Raw genomic sequence first — 13,866 nt, forward strand, 5'->3', positions numbered from 1 at the left:
GATGCAGGGGTTCCCCCTCACCAGCATCGTGTTCACACCTTTAACTGTAAATTGAAAGTGGACAGCCAAGGTTTTTATAATTCTTCCCCCTATAACACCGAATCCTTTGGTGAAACTGGAATTAACACAAACACTGATGAGTAATGGAGATTCACTGGTAACTGTTCATTGTTGACATTTCAAGAGTGAAAGCATTATGTTATATGCTATTTTAAATCTTGTACAGTCACGACTAATATTTTTCCACTATCTGCCATGTCCAGTCAGTGTATCAATAATCACAAACAAACACATTTAATTATATTCAAGTGCCAGATAGAAAAACATATAAATTGACTACAACATCTGGTACAATCTATTAGAAGTTAAAAAATGTGTTTTTAATAGATGATTAATTGAAAATAAATAAATAAATATTTTTTTAAATGAATATATAATAAAAAAATAAAATCATTATCTAATAAAAAGGCATCTATATTCAGAAAAATAATTTTAACAAGTGTTGGTTCAATAACTTAAACCAGAATGTCATGTTTTCCATGTATGTATAAAATGATGGCTCCTATTGAAAAAAATATACTAAAAGATGTATTTATTGTTTTACTTTAACAGGTTTATTTGACATACTGTAAATATTAAAAATTTCCCCAAAAATTTAAAATTCAGAGCAGCCATCTAAGGTGGAAATTATTTATTCATTCTTGTAGTTCAAGTATGTGTAAAATGCTAATTAGAAAAATAGTTTCAGTTACTTTTATTATTATTATTATTATTATTATTAATAATAATAATAATAATAATAATAATAATAATAATAATAATCTAATAGCAGTCAACTCATGAGTATAAATTAGTTTTATTTTTGTCGCAAAGGTCAAGAGTTGTTCCCCTTTTGCGGTAATCCTCCACAGAACTCAGTTACATAAGTGTCAACAGCAGTGTGTTAATGTGTGAATAAGCCCAGAAACTCCGCTGCGCCTTATTGAGGCCGAATATGTGAATGAGAGCAGACTCACTTCCCGGGCATCACTTGATGAAACAATTTCCAAGTGTGTTTTGTAATGATTCACACATTGAAATTTAGTTAAAATAACAGTGAAAAACAACAACCCCTGCAGATTTAGCCAGAACATGAAAATGCAAATGAACTCTCATGAAAACCAGCCAAATATAAACAAAGTTCACACACTTGGAAACATTTATTACTGGAGTTTTGATTTTACAATCATCATACGGTACATTTATCAATGAAGCATATAATAGAAAAAGAAAGTTTGACTTTGTGTTGAATAACATTCTTAAAAAGCTGAGAGTGAAAACACTTAAAGCCAGACAACAAGGCATGTTCCTCGTCCTTTTAATAAAGTATCTTTTAACATTTACATACAGCATTTCCATAAACCCTCTCAACAGATAAAATAGATATATGTTTAGGTTGTGATTTATTCATATATTTGTTTTAATTTTTTTAGCATTAGTAAATTGAGCATAACAAAAATGCATATTTTTTTTATTTAGGGGCTGTCATGCCTCCACTTTTGCTTTTTCTTACCCTATGTATTAACCAATATAATTGTTTTAACCCATATCTTGACTATTCTATTGTACTGAGTACATAAAGGCATTTGACAAATACACATCCGTCTGAATAAAGTTGAAAATGTTCAGCTCTAAAAGCATCTTTAAAGCAGGTGGAAACTGTAACAGCAATCAAATTACAAAAGCTCTGTGAAGCTGCTGCAGCATTTAAACACCACTGAGAAGCTATAAGCCGCAAATCAGCACAGTGTTCATCATTTTCTATTGCAACAGCTCAGAGAGTAGTAGGTATTTAATAGTGAATTCCAGTGTTAAACACAGTGCTCTTAGTGAAAGTAATGATACACAGATGAACTGATCAATCCTCTTGATTATTATAGAGACAAACAAAAGTGTTTAGTCAGGTGTGGCCCCTAGAAGTCATCATCAAGGCGTGCAGTCGCTCTCTCCAACCCAGCTTTAACATACATGAGTGTACCGTGCAAAATCACGAAGAGGTAAATCAGGGCTAGGGGATGCAATAACGTTGAGAGGATTCCCCTAATTCTATAAAATATGGCATGATGAATCACATGGAAGTGAAAAGCCTGCACAAACTCAACTGTGTCCACACCGAAAGCAGCGATCGCTCAGCTTCTTTTAGATGTCCTCTGTCTCTTCGACAACATCCTGTGGCGCAATACATTTATGTGGCGTGTCTGTGTGTTAATATTACAGTATATATTCATTTCTCCAGAAACAGTCGGCACAGATGGAGCTTCATTAGTAACACTGGTGACAGTCCATGGAGCGAGGGAGGTAAAGATGGCGTGCAGACGGACACACGTGTAGACGGGTTGTGTTTATTTAGAGATAGCTTTCTCTGCATGGTGCCGCTGATGGCTGTGAGCGTGCCTGTAGATGGGAAGTAGGCACATTAGAGCGAGCACAGGACGGCATTTGTCATAGAAATGGAGACAGATATTTGCAGATAGAAAGAGAAAGAAGTGAGAGAAAAGAGTGAGTCACCTGGTGAGGTCCTCTATGTCCACCAGCATGGCGTCCTGCTCCACGTGCAGCTCGTCCCTCATCAGCAGCAACTGCACCAGCTCCTCATTTAGACCTGTGTCAGATTATACATGTGATTAACTCAAGTCTAAATAGTCTAAAAGTCGTCTTTAAGTCGTTTAATATGTAGACCCCCATTTGATAATTCAAAACTGCTGAAGCTCTGTAAAGAGTTAGGCTACTAGAGGACAGGCCTATTCTCCTTTGACCCTTAACCCATCAGGTCACACCACAGCATGACTCTTTAGCAGCATTATCAGCATTGTTAATTGAAAACCTTGTTTTTCAGGCGATGTAATTGAAATATTACATATGGTGAAGGCGGTCTTGTGACCCTTAGGTTTATCAAACACTTCCAAACCAGTGATGCTTTTATTATAAAATCCGACTTAGTGAAGATAAATGTGTTTCACCTGCCGACAATGGCAGGCCACTAAAATGGGATGATCGTGTAATACGTGTGTGTATTTGTGTTTGTACTTGTGTGCGTCATCTACTCACTCTGAATCTGTGAGTGTAAGTCATTTGTGATGACTTGCAGCTGTCCTAGACTCATGTCCCGCATGTCCCCTCGCCTCAGATTCCTCTTCATCAGGCACTCGCTGATGTGGGGCAGATGGGGAAGCTGCATAATGTAAACACACACAGACAGGAAAATGACCATGCATGTCAAAATGGGCAAAATGGTTCTGAAAGTGTTAACGGTATCAGGGGTTTTCTCTTGGTCTCACACACACACACACATACACATCCAATGTGACCACCCTGACTGACCTTTTATTCAATGCAATGCAAATCCCTTGTGTTATTTTGAATTGTTTACTGTAACAGCAAATTATCCTGAGTCATTGTGTTTGCACGCTCTTTCCCCTTCACATATGGTATGGTTTCATTTTGCAGGATCATCTCCTAAAAAGCATTATTCATAGAAGAAGAAGAAGTAAAGAGCTCCACACACACACACACACACACACACACACACACACACACACACACACACACACACACACACACACACACACACACACACACACACACACACACACACACACACACACACACACACAATCCCCTGATCTGTGTTTCTCCCTCTCTCTGACTAACCAAGTCAGCCACAGGTGAACGTCTGTGGAGCTGGATTTGCCTCTCCACCTCCACCTGCATACGGGCCATGGGTCGAGCAAGAGCTAGCGCCACCCGGGCCTCCTCCTGCAGCCTCCGCTGCACCCGCCAGAACCCGCCACAGTCATCTAACGGGTCAGAGTCCTCCTCCGCCGTGTCCCGGTCCGATAACGAGGAGCTCTGCTTGCTCTGTGGAGGAAGTAAGTGACATCATGATGTAACAGTCAATTGTTCTCACACATGGTTATTCCAAAGAGTAGTGAAACGAGACCACACGCATGCAGCACATACAGAAAAACACAGAGACTATCTAAGCTGGCTGCATACCACAGGGGACAGCGGTGTGTCCAGACTGGTCTCTGTCCTGCTGTCCTCAGCATCGCTGTCTTTGTCACTGCTGCTGTCGTTAACAAAACACACCTGCAGGTTCACCCCACTCTGCAGTCTGAGAGCAAAAACACAAAGAGTGAAGAAGGTCAGAAGAGGAAATGTTGATCTTTAGTTAGAGACACTGAAAATGTCTCCAGTCAGAATGAAACTTACAGAGAGAGGGAAATTACTGATTTTTTGATTGATTGTTCTGATTTTGTTTACAAACAACCAATTTGAATGACAGAAATCAGACTTGGTAGGAATTTAGCTCTGTATATGTATCCTAAACGAGATGAGGTAACACCTCATTTTACAGGTCAGCAAATTTCATGGTAATTAGGTGATAATTAGCAAGTAACCTATTTAACATTTCTTTGGAATTACTGCCAAATTACCCGAATATTTACCTCAAAATGTATTGAAAATTACTTATTTAATAATTACATTCCGTTATTTCCCAATGGCTGATCATTTATTTAATACATTTAATAATATAATAATATCAGATCAGAAGTGTCCTCTATTAGTTTTGGTTTTCCACCTCCGATGAAGAGCAGCGCACAGCCGCTTCTCAAGCCTAAGGGCCCTATTTTAATGATTATATGCTCTTTTGGCATATAATTATTAAATAATGTATATAATAAAGTAATTTTCAATAAGTTTTGAGCTAAATATTGGGGTAGTTTGGCAGTAATTCCAAAGAAATTTCAAATAGATTACTTGCTAATTATCACCTAATTACCATGAAATTTACGGATCTGTAAAATGAAGTTTTACCCAAGATGCTCCTAAAAGACAACTTACAAAATTGTGATTATACAATTATGAGGAGAGAAGTGGAAACATTTAATTTAGGTGATCATTATATTTCCACAAAAAAAGCAAAACTTTCATCAAGGTGTTTGGCAGCTCTCTCTACGGCAATGTGCCTGTGCCAGAGTCCTGAAATGGAAAATTTCTGAGTATGTAGCGATGTCTCTTTGTGCAACAGTGGAGAGTTACTGACTACTCTGTTTAATGTGTGCTTTTTGTCTCATGTAGTGGAAAAGTACTTAGTGTTGACTTTTACTGGGACTCAGGGAATCTGCTGGATTTTTTTTGTACAAACAACAGGAAGAGCACTGCCATGTTTTTGTTTTAGTTTTTCTTTGTCACAAATGGTGACTGTTAACACTCAATCCATTTTAACACACTAAATATTATTTTGCTTTTTCAAGATGCCCAACAAGCTAATTGGTATAATGACAAAGATGGGTGATCAATAGCAAAAAATATTTGTGACATGAACCAACAGCAATAATGATGAAGTTTATATGGAATAATGTCAAAATGTATTATTGCTGTTCAGTAAAACACTAAAAAAGGACTCCCCTGTCCACATACTTTTGGTCTGAGGGTGTGTTTCATGGTTTGGGCGAGGCCTCATAGTTTTAATTAAGGGAAATCTTAATGCTACAGCATATAATTAGTAATGTTCAACTTTGTGGCAAAAGTGTGGGGGAAAATGCTGTCCTGTTTTCCCAGTTTGATGTGGAAAAGCTTGACTGGTCTGCACAGAGCCTCGACACCAACCCCATCCAGCATCTTGAGTGTTGACTTTAGTCCTTATCGCCCAACATCAGAGCCCAACTTTACTACTACTACTTCACTAATGCTCTTGTAGCAGAACAGATCCCTCCAGCATGGTTTTGTTTCAGTGTCCGTATACTTTTGGCCATGAAGTGCATTGATGTCATTAATGTCACACTCTATGACCTAATCAAGAAGGAACAAAAGCTTTAATGAAGCATCTAAAACCACAAACATTACATCAGGCTCTCCACAGCAACCTCAGCTTTTCCAAGAGCTGAAAACACCATTCACTCAGTTCCAGATTATGATGCTCTGACTGAAAGAACCTAACAATCCAAAGTACACTGGGATGAGAACAATAACTTATTAACACCATGACCTTTGGTTTAGAATTTCCACCCAAAACTAAACTCCAGAGCGACCCTCACCTCCACAAGAGGTCACATGACTCCAATTGCACCTATTATAGCTGCAGACTTATATCAGGCATCACTTCTTCTTTCAGGAGCATTTGTAGCCACAGACACAACTGCACTTCCTCAAACAGCAGCCAGTAGCACAGGGGGGGGCCGGCCCCATCGTTGGATGTAAACGCCACCTCTTATGAAAAAGTAAAGCTACTGCAGGTCAGAGCTGCCATGAAAAGAAAGCAGAGTTGTGTTATAGGTGTAGTGGCTTTGGTTAACCAGCTTGTGTCTGATGTAATGCAACTCTTTCCACTGCGTGTGTCCAAAACCTCAACTGTGAAATATCAATTTCGGCAGAAAATGATTTACTTTCGTTTGATTTCATATGTCATACCTAATGTACACACAAACTCAATCTATTTTTATTTAGAATCATTTTTCGAAGACTTGTAGTTGAAGACTACAATACAATACAATATTCTTTAAAAAAATATTAAACTTAAAGAAAAAATCTATTTAACTTAAAACATTAAAACTTGATATTTTTATTTTATTTTATTTGTATTTTTATTGCACTTTTATATAGGGCAGTGAACATCACAATGCTGTACAGATGTTTAGCAAACTATTAGGTCAGTAAAGATATAAACAGTGAAACAATGAAAGACTAATGTACACACAAAGACACAAGACACAAATAAATAAAAATATTGTAAATGATAATAATACATATATAATAATAAATATAGATATAATATGAAAAATGTTATAATCTGTTGACATTTAATGCTTTTTGTAGCAGTTGGTTATAATTTTCAATGGGAGATATATAATTTTGGCTTTAGACACCGTGAGAATTTTCTTCTGTCTGACTGATGACGCTCAGGCACAATTTCTACGTCAGCAACTTCTCATGCCACAGGGGTTGACCACTGTGCCACCTCCTCTGCACCTACTCTTTCCACTTTTCAGTTTCTATATTCTGCTGATGTAAACAGCACTGTGGCTTTCTGGGAAACCTCTCATTTTCTTTCTGCATGTCTGTTTGCGTGTGAGAATCACTTGCTCTCTTCCTCTTGTTGCTAAGTCTAACACAAACAGACACACATGATATTTCAACTTATTTACTCAACCCACTGTTATTGCACAATGATGCCCTGTCTGCTTCATGACTCACTGTTTCTAAATGGACTTCCACAAAGACACACATGTCATTTCCTGCTATTTGCACTTGACAACTATGAGCCAACAAGCCAATCCGATCAGCTTTATCTTTCTGATTTGTGCGTTTTTGCCTTAGTTAAAGCTGCTATGAGGAACTTTAATTTTGGGTTTATTTTGGCGGTCTCTGTGGACAAAAGCGAAAGTCCCTTAAGGCCCAGGCACACCAAACTGACATCAAAGAACTAACGGCGACGAAGGCCGACCGTTGTGTCACTTCACATCGCCTGTGTCTTGGCCAAAAAGTTGCACTTGAACACACCGCAAAGACTACAGCCCACGGCTAACTACAACGGTCGTCCTGTATTTGTCATTCAAAAAGGGAAACCGGTAGAAAGAGGACTGCAGATATACAAGCTGTTGTTATGATTTACATGAAACAAAGCAGCGTTTACCAACCATTTTCACACCACTCTCACTGTTCACTTAGCTTCATTCCAGACGGCCATGTCGTTGTGAAAGTATTGGAATGATCAGATGAGATGAAGATGAAAAATGAGAAGAGCCTTGTGTTTTTCCTCTTGACTTTACTCGTTGGTTTGCTTTCCTCATTTCCGTTTCTCTTCTCGTGCACTGATTTGTTTAAGCGGAACAACCAATCAGTGATTTCTCTCACCGATGGGCTCCGCCGCCGATTCAACATGCTGAATCGGCCAAAAAACATCAGACACAGGCAGACTAGAGCAGACGGTGCGGGACACGAGGCAAAAACTAGGCCGACAGAAATGACAGACGGCCCGAAACTGTCCAACGGCCGACCGTCGACTTGGTGTGTCAGGGCCTTTAGAGAACCTCTCACTTTACTGCAGCAGGGTCTGACAGTCCAGTCCTGGTTCTGGTTGTCCCGTACCTCCCCCCCTTCCAGCAATATGGCCTTTGTGCTGAATCAGACCCGGTGGCACCAATGACAAGCATTAAGAATAACTACATGTACTGTATATAGAAATAGCCAATCTTCTCGCTGATGGTGCTGTTTACTTATGTAGGTCATAGAGGCATCTGCATTTAAAGTGGCAGTAGGCAGAAAGTTTTTGCATCATTGGGCAAAGATTCCATAATAACCTTTCAGCATATTGTAATTCAAGTGTTCTGAGAGAAAACTAGACTTCTGCACCTCCTCAAGGCTCTGTTTTCAGGCCTGACGGGAAACTTTGACCAATCACAGGTCATTTCATTGAGAGAGCGTTCCTATTGGCTGTGCTCTGGTCATGTGACCGGAACTTGGCGTTCCTTCACCAGATTTCACAGTGGCAGCGGCGTCACAAATGTTCTCATTTTACAGCTAAACCGTGCACTACAAGATGATTCTGAAAACATTTGAGGCGAGAAATAGGCATTAACGTAACATTGATTCATATTTGATCAGCGCGGCCTAGCTTGACCGTTTGATCGGAGTTCACGAGTGATTGACAGCCGGCTCTCATAGACAGCAGACGGACAGCAGACCTCAGATCAGCTCTGACTGCTTGTCTTCCTCCGGTCTGTGAAATCTTGCAGATGCCGTTAGGAGCACCGGAGGACACAGAGGAACATGATTTTTTTTCAGGTTACCTGTTTCATGTGCTACTGTCATAATATAGCAACCGTTTGATAAAAAATTACTTTTTTAAATCATATTTGCTCCAATCTGGCCTACTTCAGCTTTAATTGAGACCGTTTCATAACCAGTTAAAAGTTCCTCACAGTAACTTTAATAAATAAAGTGAGCTACTGAACAGCTTCCTCTTCTGGCTGTTAAATAACTGCTTGCTGAAGCTGTTACAGATGCTAAAAAAAAATCAGGCCACTTACTTAAATGGAGAACACTACAAAACTTTCCAAGAGCTATGAAGAACAGCCTTGGTCTTAGATTTGTGACATTGTGTTTTCTAGATAATAAAATTGTTTTTTTTAGTTTAAGAAGATAATTTCTTCAACCCATATGGGAGCAAAATCACCAAATGTGGAGATACATGATGTTCATTGGACAGCAAATCTTCCCCAAAAACTGTGTGTGTGTGTGTGTGTGTGTGTGTGTGTGTGTGTGTGTGTGTGTGTGTGCGCGTGTGTGTGTGGACTGATATTGATATATTGGTTTGGCAATTTGATGGGCAGGCATATAATGAAATGCTTTGTATTGGCCAGTCATGCGGTCTCTATGAGGAGGCTCCTTATATAGGCAACACGTTACGTCTACAAAACCTACAATTAATTTTTATATTCAGGCTTTAAAGTAGATTCATTTTTTTCTGTGGATCAATAATTAATTCACTTAAGGGCGTATCTCACTGTTTCCATCCATCCAAGAATAAACTCGAGGATCTAAAGATCTGAAGTGTCAGCTGTCAGAAGCTAAAACACAAATATTGGTGCCAGCCTTCAAAAGGCTTCATTGATCAAACCGTTAATAGACTCTCTCTCTCACACACACACACACACTCGATCCAAACCCACCGGGAGGACGGGCCGTTCTTGCTGCAGCTGGTGTAGATGACTGGCTCGTCGTCATAGAAACTGCCAAGGGCAAGTTTCTGCCTGATGCACTCTCTCTCATTCCTCTGGGCCTGCCAGAGAAAAGAGAAACATACATAAAGAATATTAATGATAATGCTGCTGTAGTTACATCTCTGCTAGGTCGACCAAGTGGGACACACCCGCGAGAAGAAATATTAAGCTGAGTGTGTAGTTTACTATTTAAATTAAGGCTATAAATACAAGTATTAAACCAAATGATAATGCACTTTCTGTTGAGAGGAGGAGGATGAAATGAGGGTGGGACAAATATGGATTATGTAAGGAAAGGTATATGGAAAGAATGTAGCAAAATCATGCAATCCAATTTCCCGCCTTTAGGATAATCCAGCTGTGGGCTCACATATGACACCGTCATTATAATTGTATAAATATGTTACTATCAATGCTTAGCTAACACATTTATATAAATTAGGGCTAAGATCGGCTAAATCAGAGTTAAGAACGACGCGTTAACTCTGCATTTGCAAAGTTAACGCATCGATCTTCCAGAGGTTGTAGCGGGCTCAGTTTTAAAGCTAGTGTGAAGGTACTGGCATCATATGAAACTAGAAAAAAATCCATTGGTACCAACCATGTCATACTAGCCGGTCGTGAAGGAGGTTTAAATAACGCTCCTAACTTGTGCAAAATTTTGGTGAGGAAAAACTGTAATGGCCATTTTCAAAGGGGTCCCTTGACCTGAAAATGGGTTCTATGGGTACCCACAAGTCTCCCCTTTACAGACATGCCCACTTTTTGATAATGACAGGCAGTTTGGAGCAAGTCATAGTCAAGTCAGCGCACTGACACACTGACAGCTGTTGCTGCCTGTTGGGCTGCAGTTTGCCATGTTATGATTTGAGCATATTTTGTTATGCTAAATGCAGTACCTGTGAGGGTTTCTGCATTGTTTTGTGTTGTTATTTGATTTCCAATAATAAATACATACAAACATTTGCATGAAGCAAGCATATTTACCCACTACCGTGTTGATAAGAGTAGTAAATACTAAATATATATTCAAATATATATAATATTAAATATTTTAATGAATTGACAGCCCTACTATGAATCAGTTCTTTCTTCTCTTCTACTCTACCATGAGCTTAGATAACAGGTACAGACATCACTCCTTACATAACACTCCTTCTCCTCTTGTTTTCTATTCTGTCTCTAAATCAGTCAATCCTAAAAATAAATTGTCGATGTTAAATTTTACAGCCCACCACACACAGAAAAACAGAATATCCAGTTCCTCCTGTCACACTGGCATTACAATAAACACTGGACTGCATTTGCAATTAAAAAGGCACATCTGGCAGATTCAGGCGGTCTTATTTTCTCCCACAGTTCAGAGACATGCAGATCTGCTCCCAGCTTTGAATATGTTAGTATGAATGCATTAGTCTGTTAACCCTGTTATAGAATGACAACCTGTCCATCCTGGGATAGACGGCAGCCCACATAGGGATAAACGAATGAATGAATCTGACAGCTTCTGTCCTCATTAAAGCTGCAGACAGTAACTTTGAGCAAATATGATAAAAAGTTATTTTTTATAAAACTGTCACTATATCCTGACAGTAATGCATGAGACAGATAATCTGTGAAAAAAATCATTTTCCTCTGCCTCCTCTTCGTGCTCATAATGGCCTTTGCAAGATTTCACCACACCCGAAGGAAAACAACCAATCAGAGCCGAGGAGTCTCTACAGCAGCTGTCAATCACTGCTCGCGAAACTCACAAGCTCAAACGGTGAAACTAGGCAGCGCTGAGTAAATATGAATCAATATATTGTTTCTGTAATGCCTATTTCTCGCCTCAAATGTTTTCAGAAACATCTTGTTGTGTACGGTTTAGCTGTAAAATTAGAATGTTGTGACCCGGCAGCCATGTTGAGATCAGTTGAGGAAATACCAAGCACTGCCCACCAGCCGGAGCAAAATTCTCATTTTACAGCTAAACAGTACACTACAAGATGTTTCTGAAAACATTTGAGGCGAGAAATAGGCATTACAGTAACAGAATATTGATTCATATTTGATCAGCGCTGCCTAGTTTGACCGTTTGATCGGAGTTTGTGAGTGATTGACAGCTGCTCAGAGACGGCAGGCTCCAGCTCGACTCTGATTGGTTGTTTTCCTCCTGTCTGTGAAATCTTGCAGATGCCATTAGGAGCACCGGAGGACACTGAGGCACATCATTTTTTTTCAGATTACCTGTCTCATGCACTACTGTCAGGATATAGTGACCGTTTTATAAAAATAACTTTTAATAATCATATTTGCTCCATTTCTACCCACTGCAGCTTTAAGTGCCCACATAACATCCCGTTTCAACATGGAGGGTATGTTTACAGTTTTTAAAATGTATTTCCGGGTCCTGTTTTTAAGTATTGGTCCATTTATTGTTAAATGCCATTAAATGTCTCTTCTTTTAATCAATTACAGCAATCAACTAATCTTTAAGGTCTTTGGTAATCACCTGCAACCACAGGACTATTATTGATGTAAGACATCAGTAATGGTTTTTCTTTGCTCACTCAAGACAGCAGCCAAATCTACAGTAAAATGGTTAAAAATGTCGTGCCATCCACTTTGTGCTGATGGTTCAAAACGCCATGTCATTCTGCTCTCTGTTTGCCAACTTCACTTACGTAGATGCTCTCTCTTCACAGACGTTTTCTCTCCTCGTCTCCTTGTTTCTTTTAGACCAGAAATGTTATTCTCGGCATCTAGAAGTTTCACTGTCCTGATTTCCTCCTCCTCTTCCATTTCCTTCTTCTACTTCTTCAGTCTATGTCCTACCCTGAATCATTTATCATTTTCATTTCGTCTCAGTAGATCTCATTTCTTTTTTGTCAACTGAGAACATTTTTTAGGTCATTTGAGCTACTTCGGTTTCTGGTACACAAATCCAAAGACTTGAAAGTCTCACAGTTTTTGTGTTGAAATACTGAACAAAATTTTTCGGCATGACATGAGTTTCTATTCTGGGTCCATGGGGGAAACTATTTTTACATTATGGGCTTGTGCCATGTGCCCCCAAGTCCTAGTGCTGCCTACTGTGTGTGTGTGTGTGTGTGTGTGTGTGTGTGTGTGTGTGTGTGTGTGTGTGTGTGTGTGTGTGTGTGTGACACACCGGCATTGTATAACACCTCTAAAATTAGAGATGTTTCTCTGATGTGTAAACGTTGTCTCTCTCCAACCAACCTCAAAACCGGCACAACACAAACACCCTCTCTTTCTCTCTCTTTTGTGACGCATCAGTAGACAAGGTTGTGATGTAAGAGCATAGATCACAGTTGATCTCTACCAACCAACGCTCTGCATCATGCTCATCCACTCCAGACAACGGGTTCACATGTCCTCCTTACCAACAGACTGTCTCTACACACACACACGCACGCACGCACGCACGCACGCACGCACGCACGCACGCACGCACGCACGCACACACGCACACACGCACACACGCACACACACACACACAACCTATTTTACCCTCCCAGATGAAAGTATGTGATATAGCAAAAGCAGCTCATGTTCACTGGAAATTATGTAGATTTATGGAACAGTACAAAGCATGTTATATGATCACACACATATCCGTTATATGACAGATTTTAAATTTTTACTGAGGAGATGAACAGGTAAAGATCACATTATGAACACACCCACGCCACCTCACAATCACACATCCATTATGGCTGATTCATCTACGGCAGCGTGCCACATGATGGATACCCATCACCTGCAAATATTATGCTACATATGCAACACCCTTTAGAATCACTGATATATATACATATACAAACACAAATCCACACACCTGGTAAACGCGTTTCTCCTGGTGCACCATCCTTCAGCGCATCGTATGGAAACAGCCGCCCTGCCCTTCTCTACACTGCAGTGAAGCTAGACCCAGGAGACCCTCTCATATACTGCAGCTCCGTGCAGGAGAGCGAGGGAGGGAGGGAGGGAGAGACGGAGGGAGGGAGGAGAGAGCAGTGAGGGGAGGGGGAGAGGCAGTAGAGAGAGGAGAGGAGGGGGGATGTTGGAGCAGGAGAGGAAAGAGTGGGAAGAGACGGAA

The 13,866-nt window shown here is 39.9% G+C and overlaps 1 protein-coding gene across 1 annotated transcript; it reads right to left on the minus strand.

Annotated features, from left to right (window-relative positions):
• Positions 1–1,184: 1,184 nt before the first annotated feature.
• Positions 1,185–13,763, minus strand: LOC141777185 (schwannomin-interacting protein 1-like). Its single transcript, XM_074651227.1, has 7 exons — positions 13,606–13,763; positions 9,714–9,823; positions 4,036–4,153; positions 3,691–3,897; positions 3,088–3,211; positions 2,548–2,641; positions 1,185–2,433 (listed from the first exon to the last, which is right to left on the minus strand). The coding sequence occupies exons 1-7, from the start codon at positions 13,633–13,635 to the stop codon at positions 2,382–2,384; spliced, it is 735 nt and encodes a 244-aa protein (XP_074507328.1). The 5' UTR covers positions 13,636–13,763; the 3' UTR covers positions 1,185–2,381.
• Between the last annotated feature and the right edge of the window lie 103 nt (positions 13,764–13,866).

Source organism: Sebastes fasciatus, chromosome 11 (assembly GCF_043250625.1).
Source record: "Sebastes fasciatus isolate fSebFas1 chromosome 11, fSebFas1.pri, whole genome shotgun sequence".
Lineage (NCBI taxonomy): Eukaryota > Metazoa > Chordata > Actinopteri > Perciformes > Sebastidae > Sebastes > Sebastes fasciatus.

Coding starts and splice junctions, on each gene's coding strand:
- LOC141777185 (XM_074651227.1), bottom strand. CDS start 13,635: ATGGTGCACCAGGAGAAACGCGTTTACCAG. Junction 9,824..13,605: donor AGGAGAAACGCGTTTACCAG/GTGTGTGGATTT, acceptor TTTCTCTGGCAG/GCCCAGAGGAATGAGAGAGA. Junction 4,154..9,713: donor AAGAACGGCCCGTCCTCCCG/GTGGGTTTGGAT, acceptor TTTTGCTCTCAG/ACTGCAGAGTGGGGTGAACC.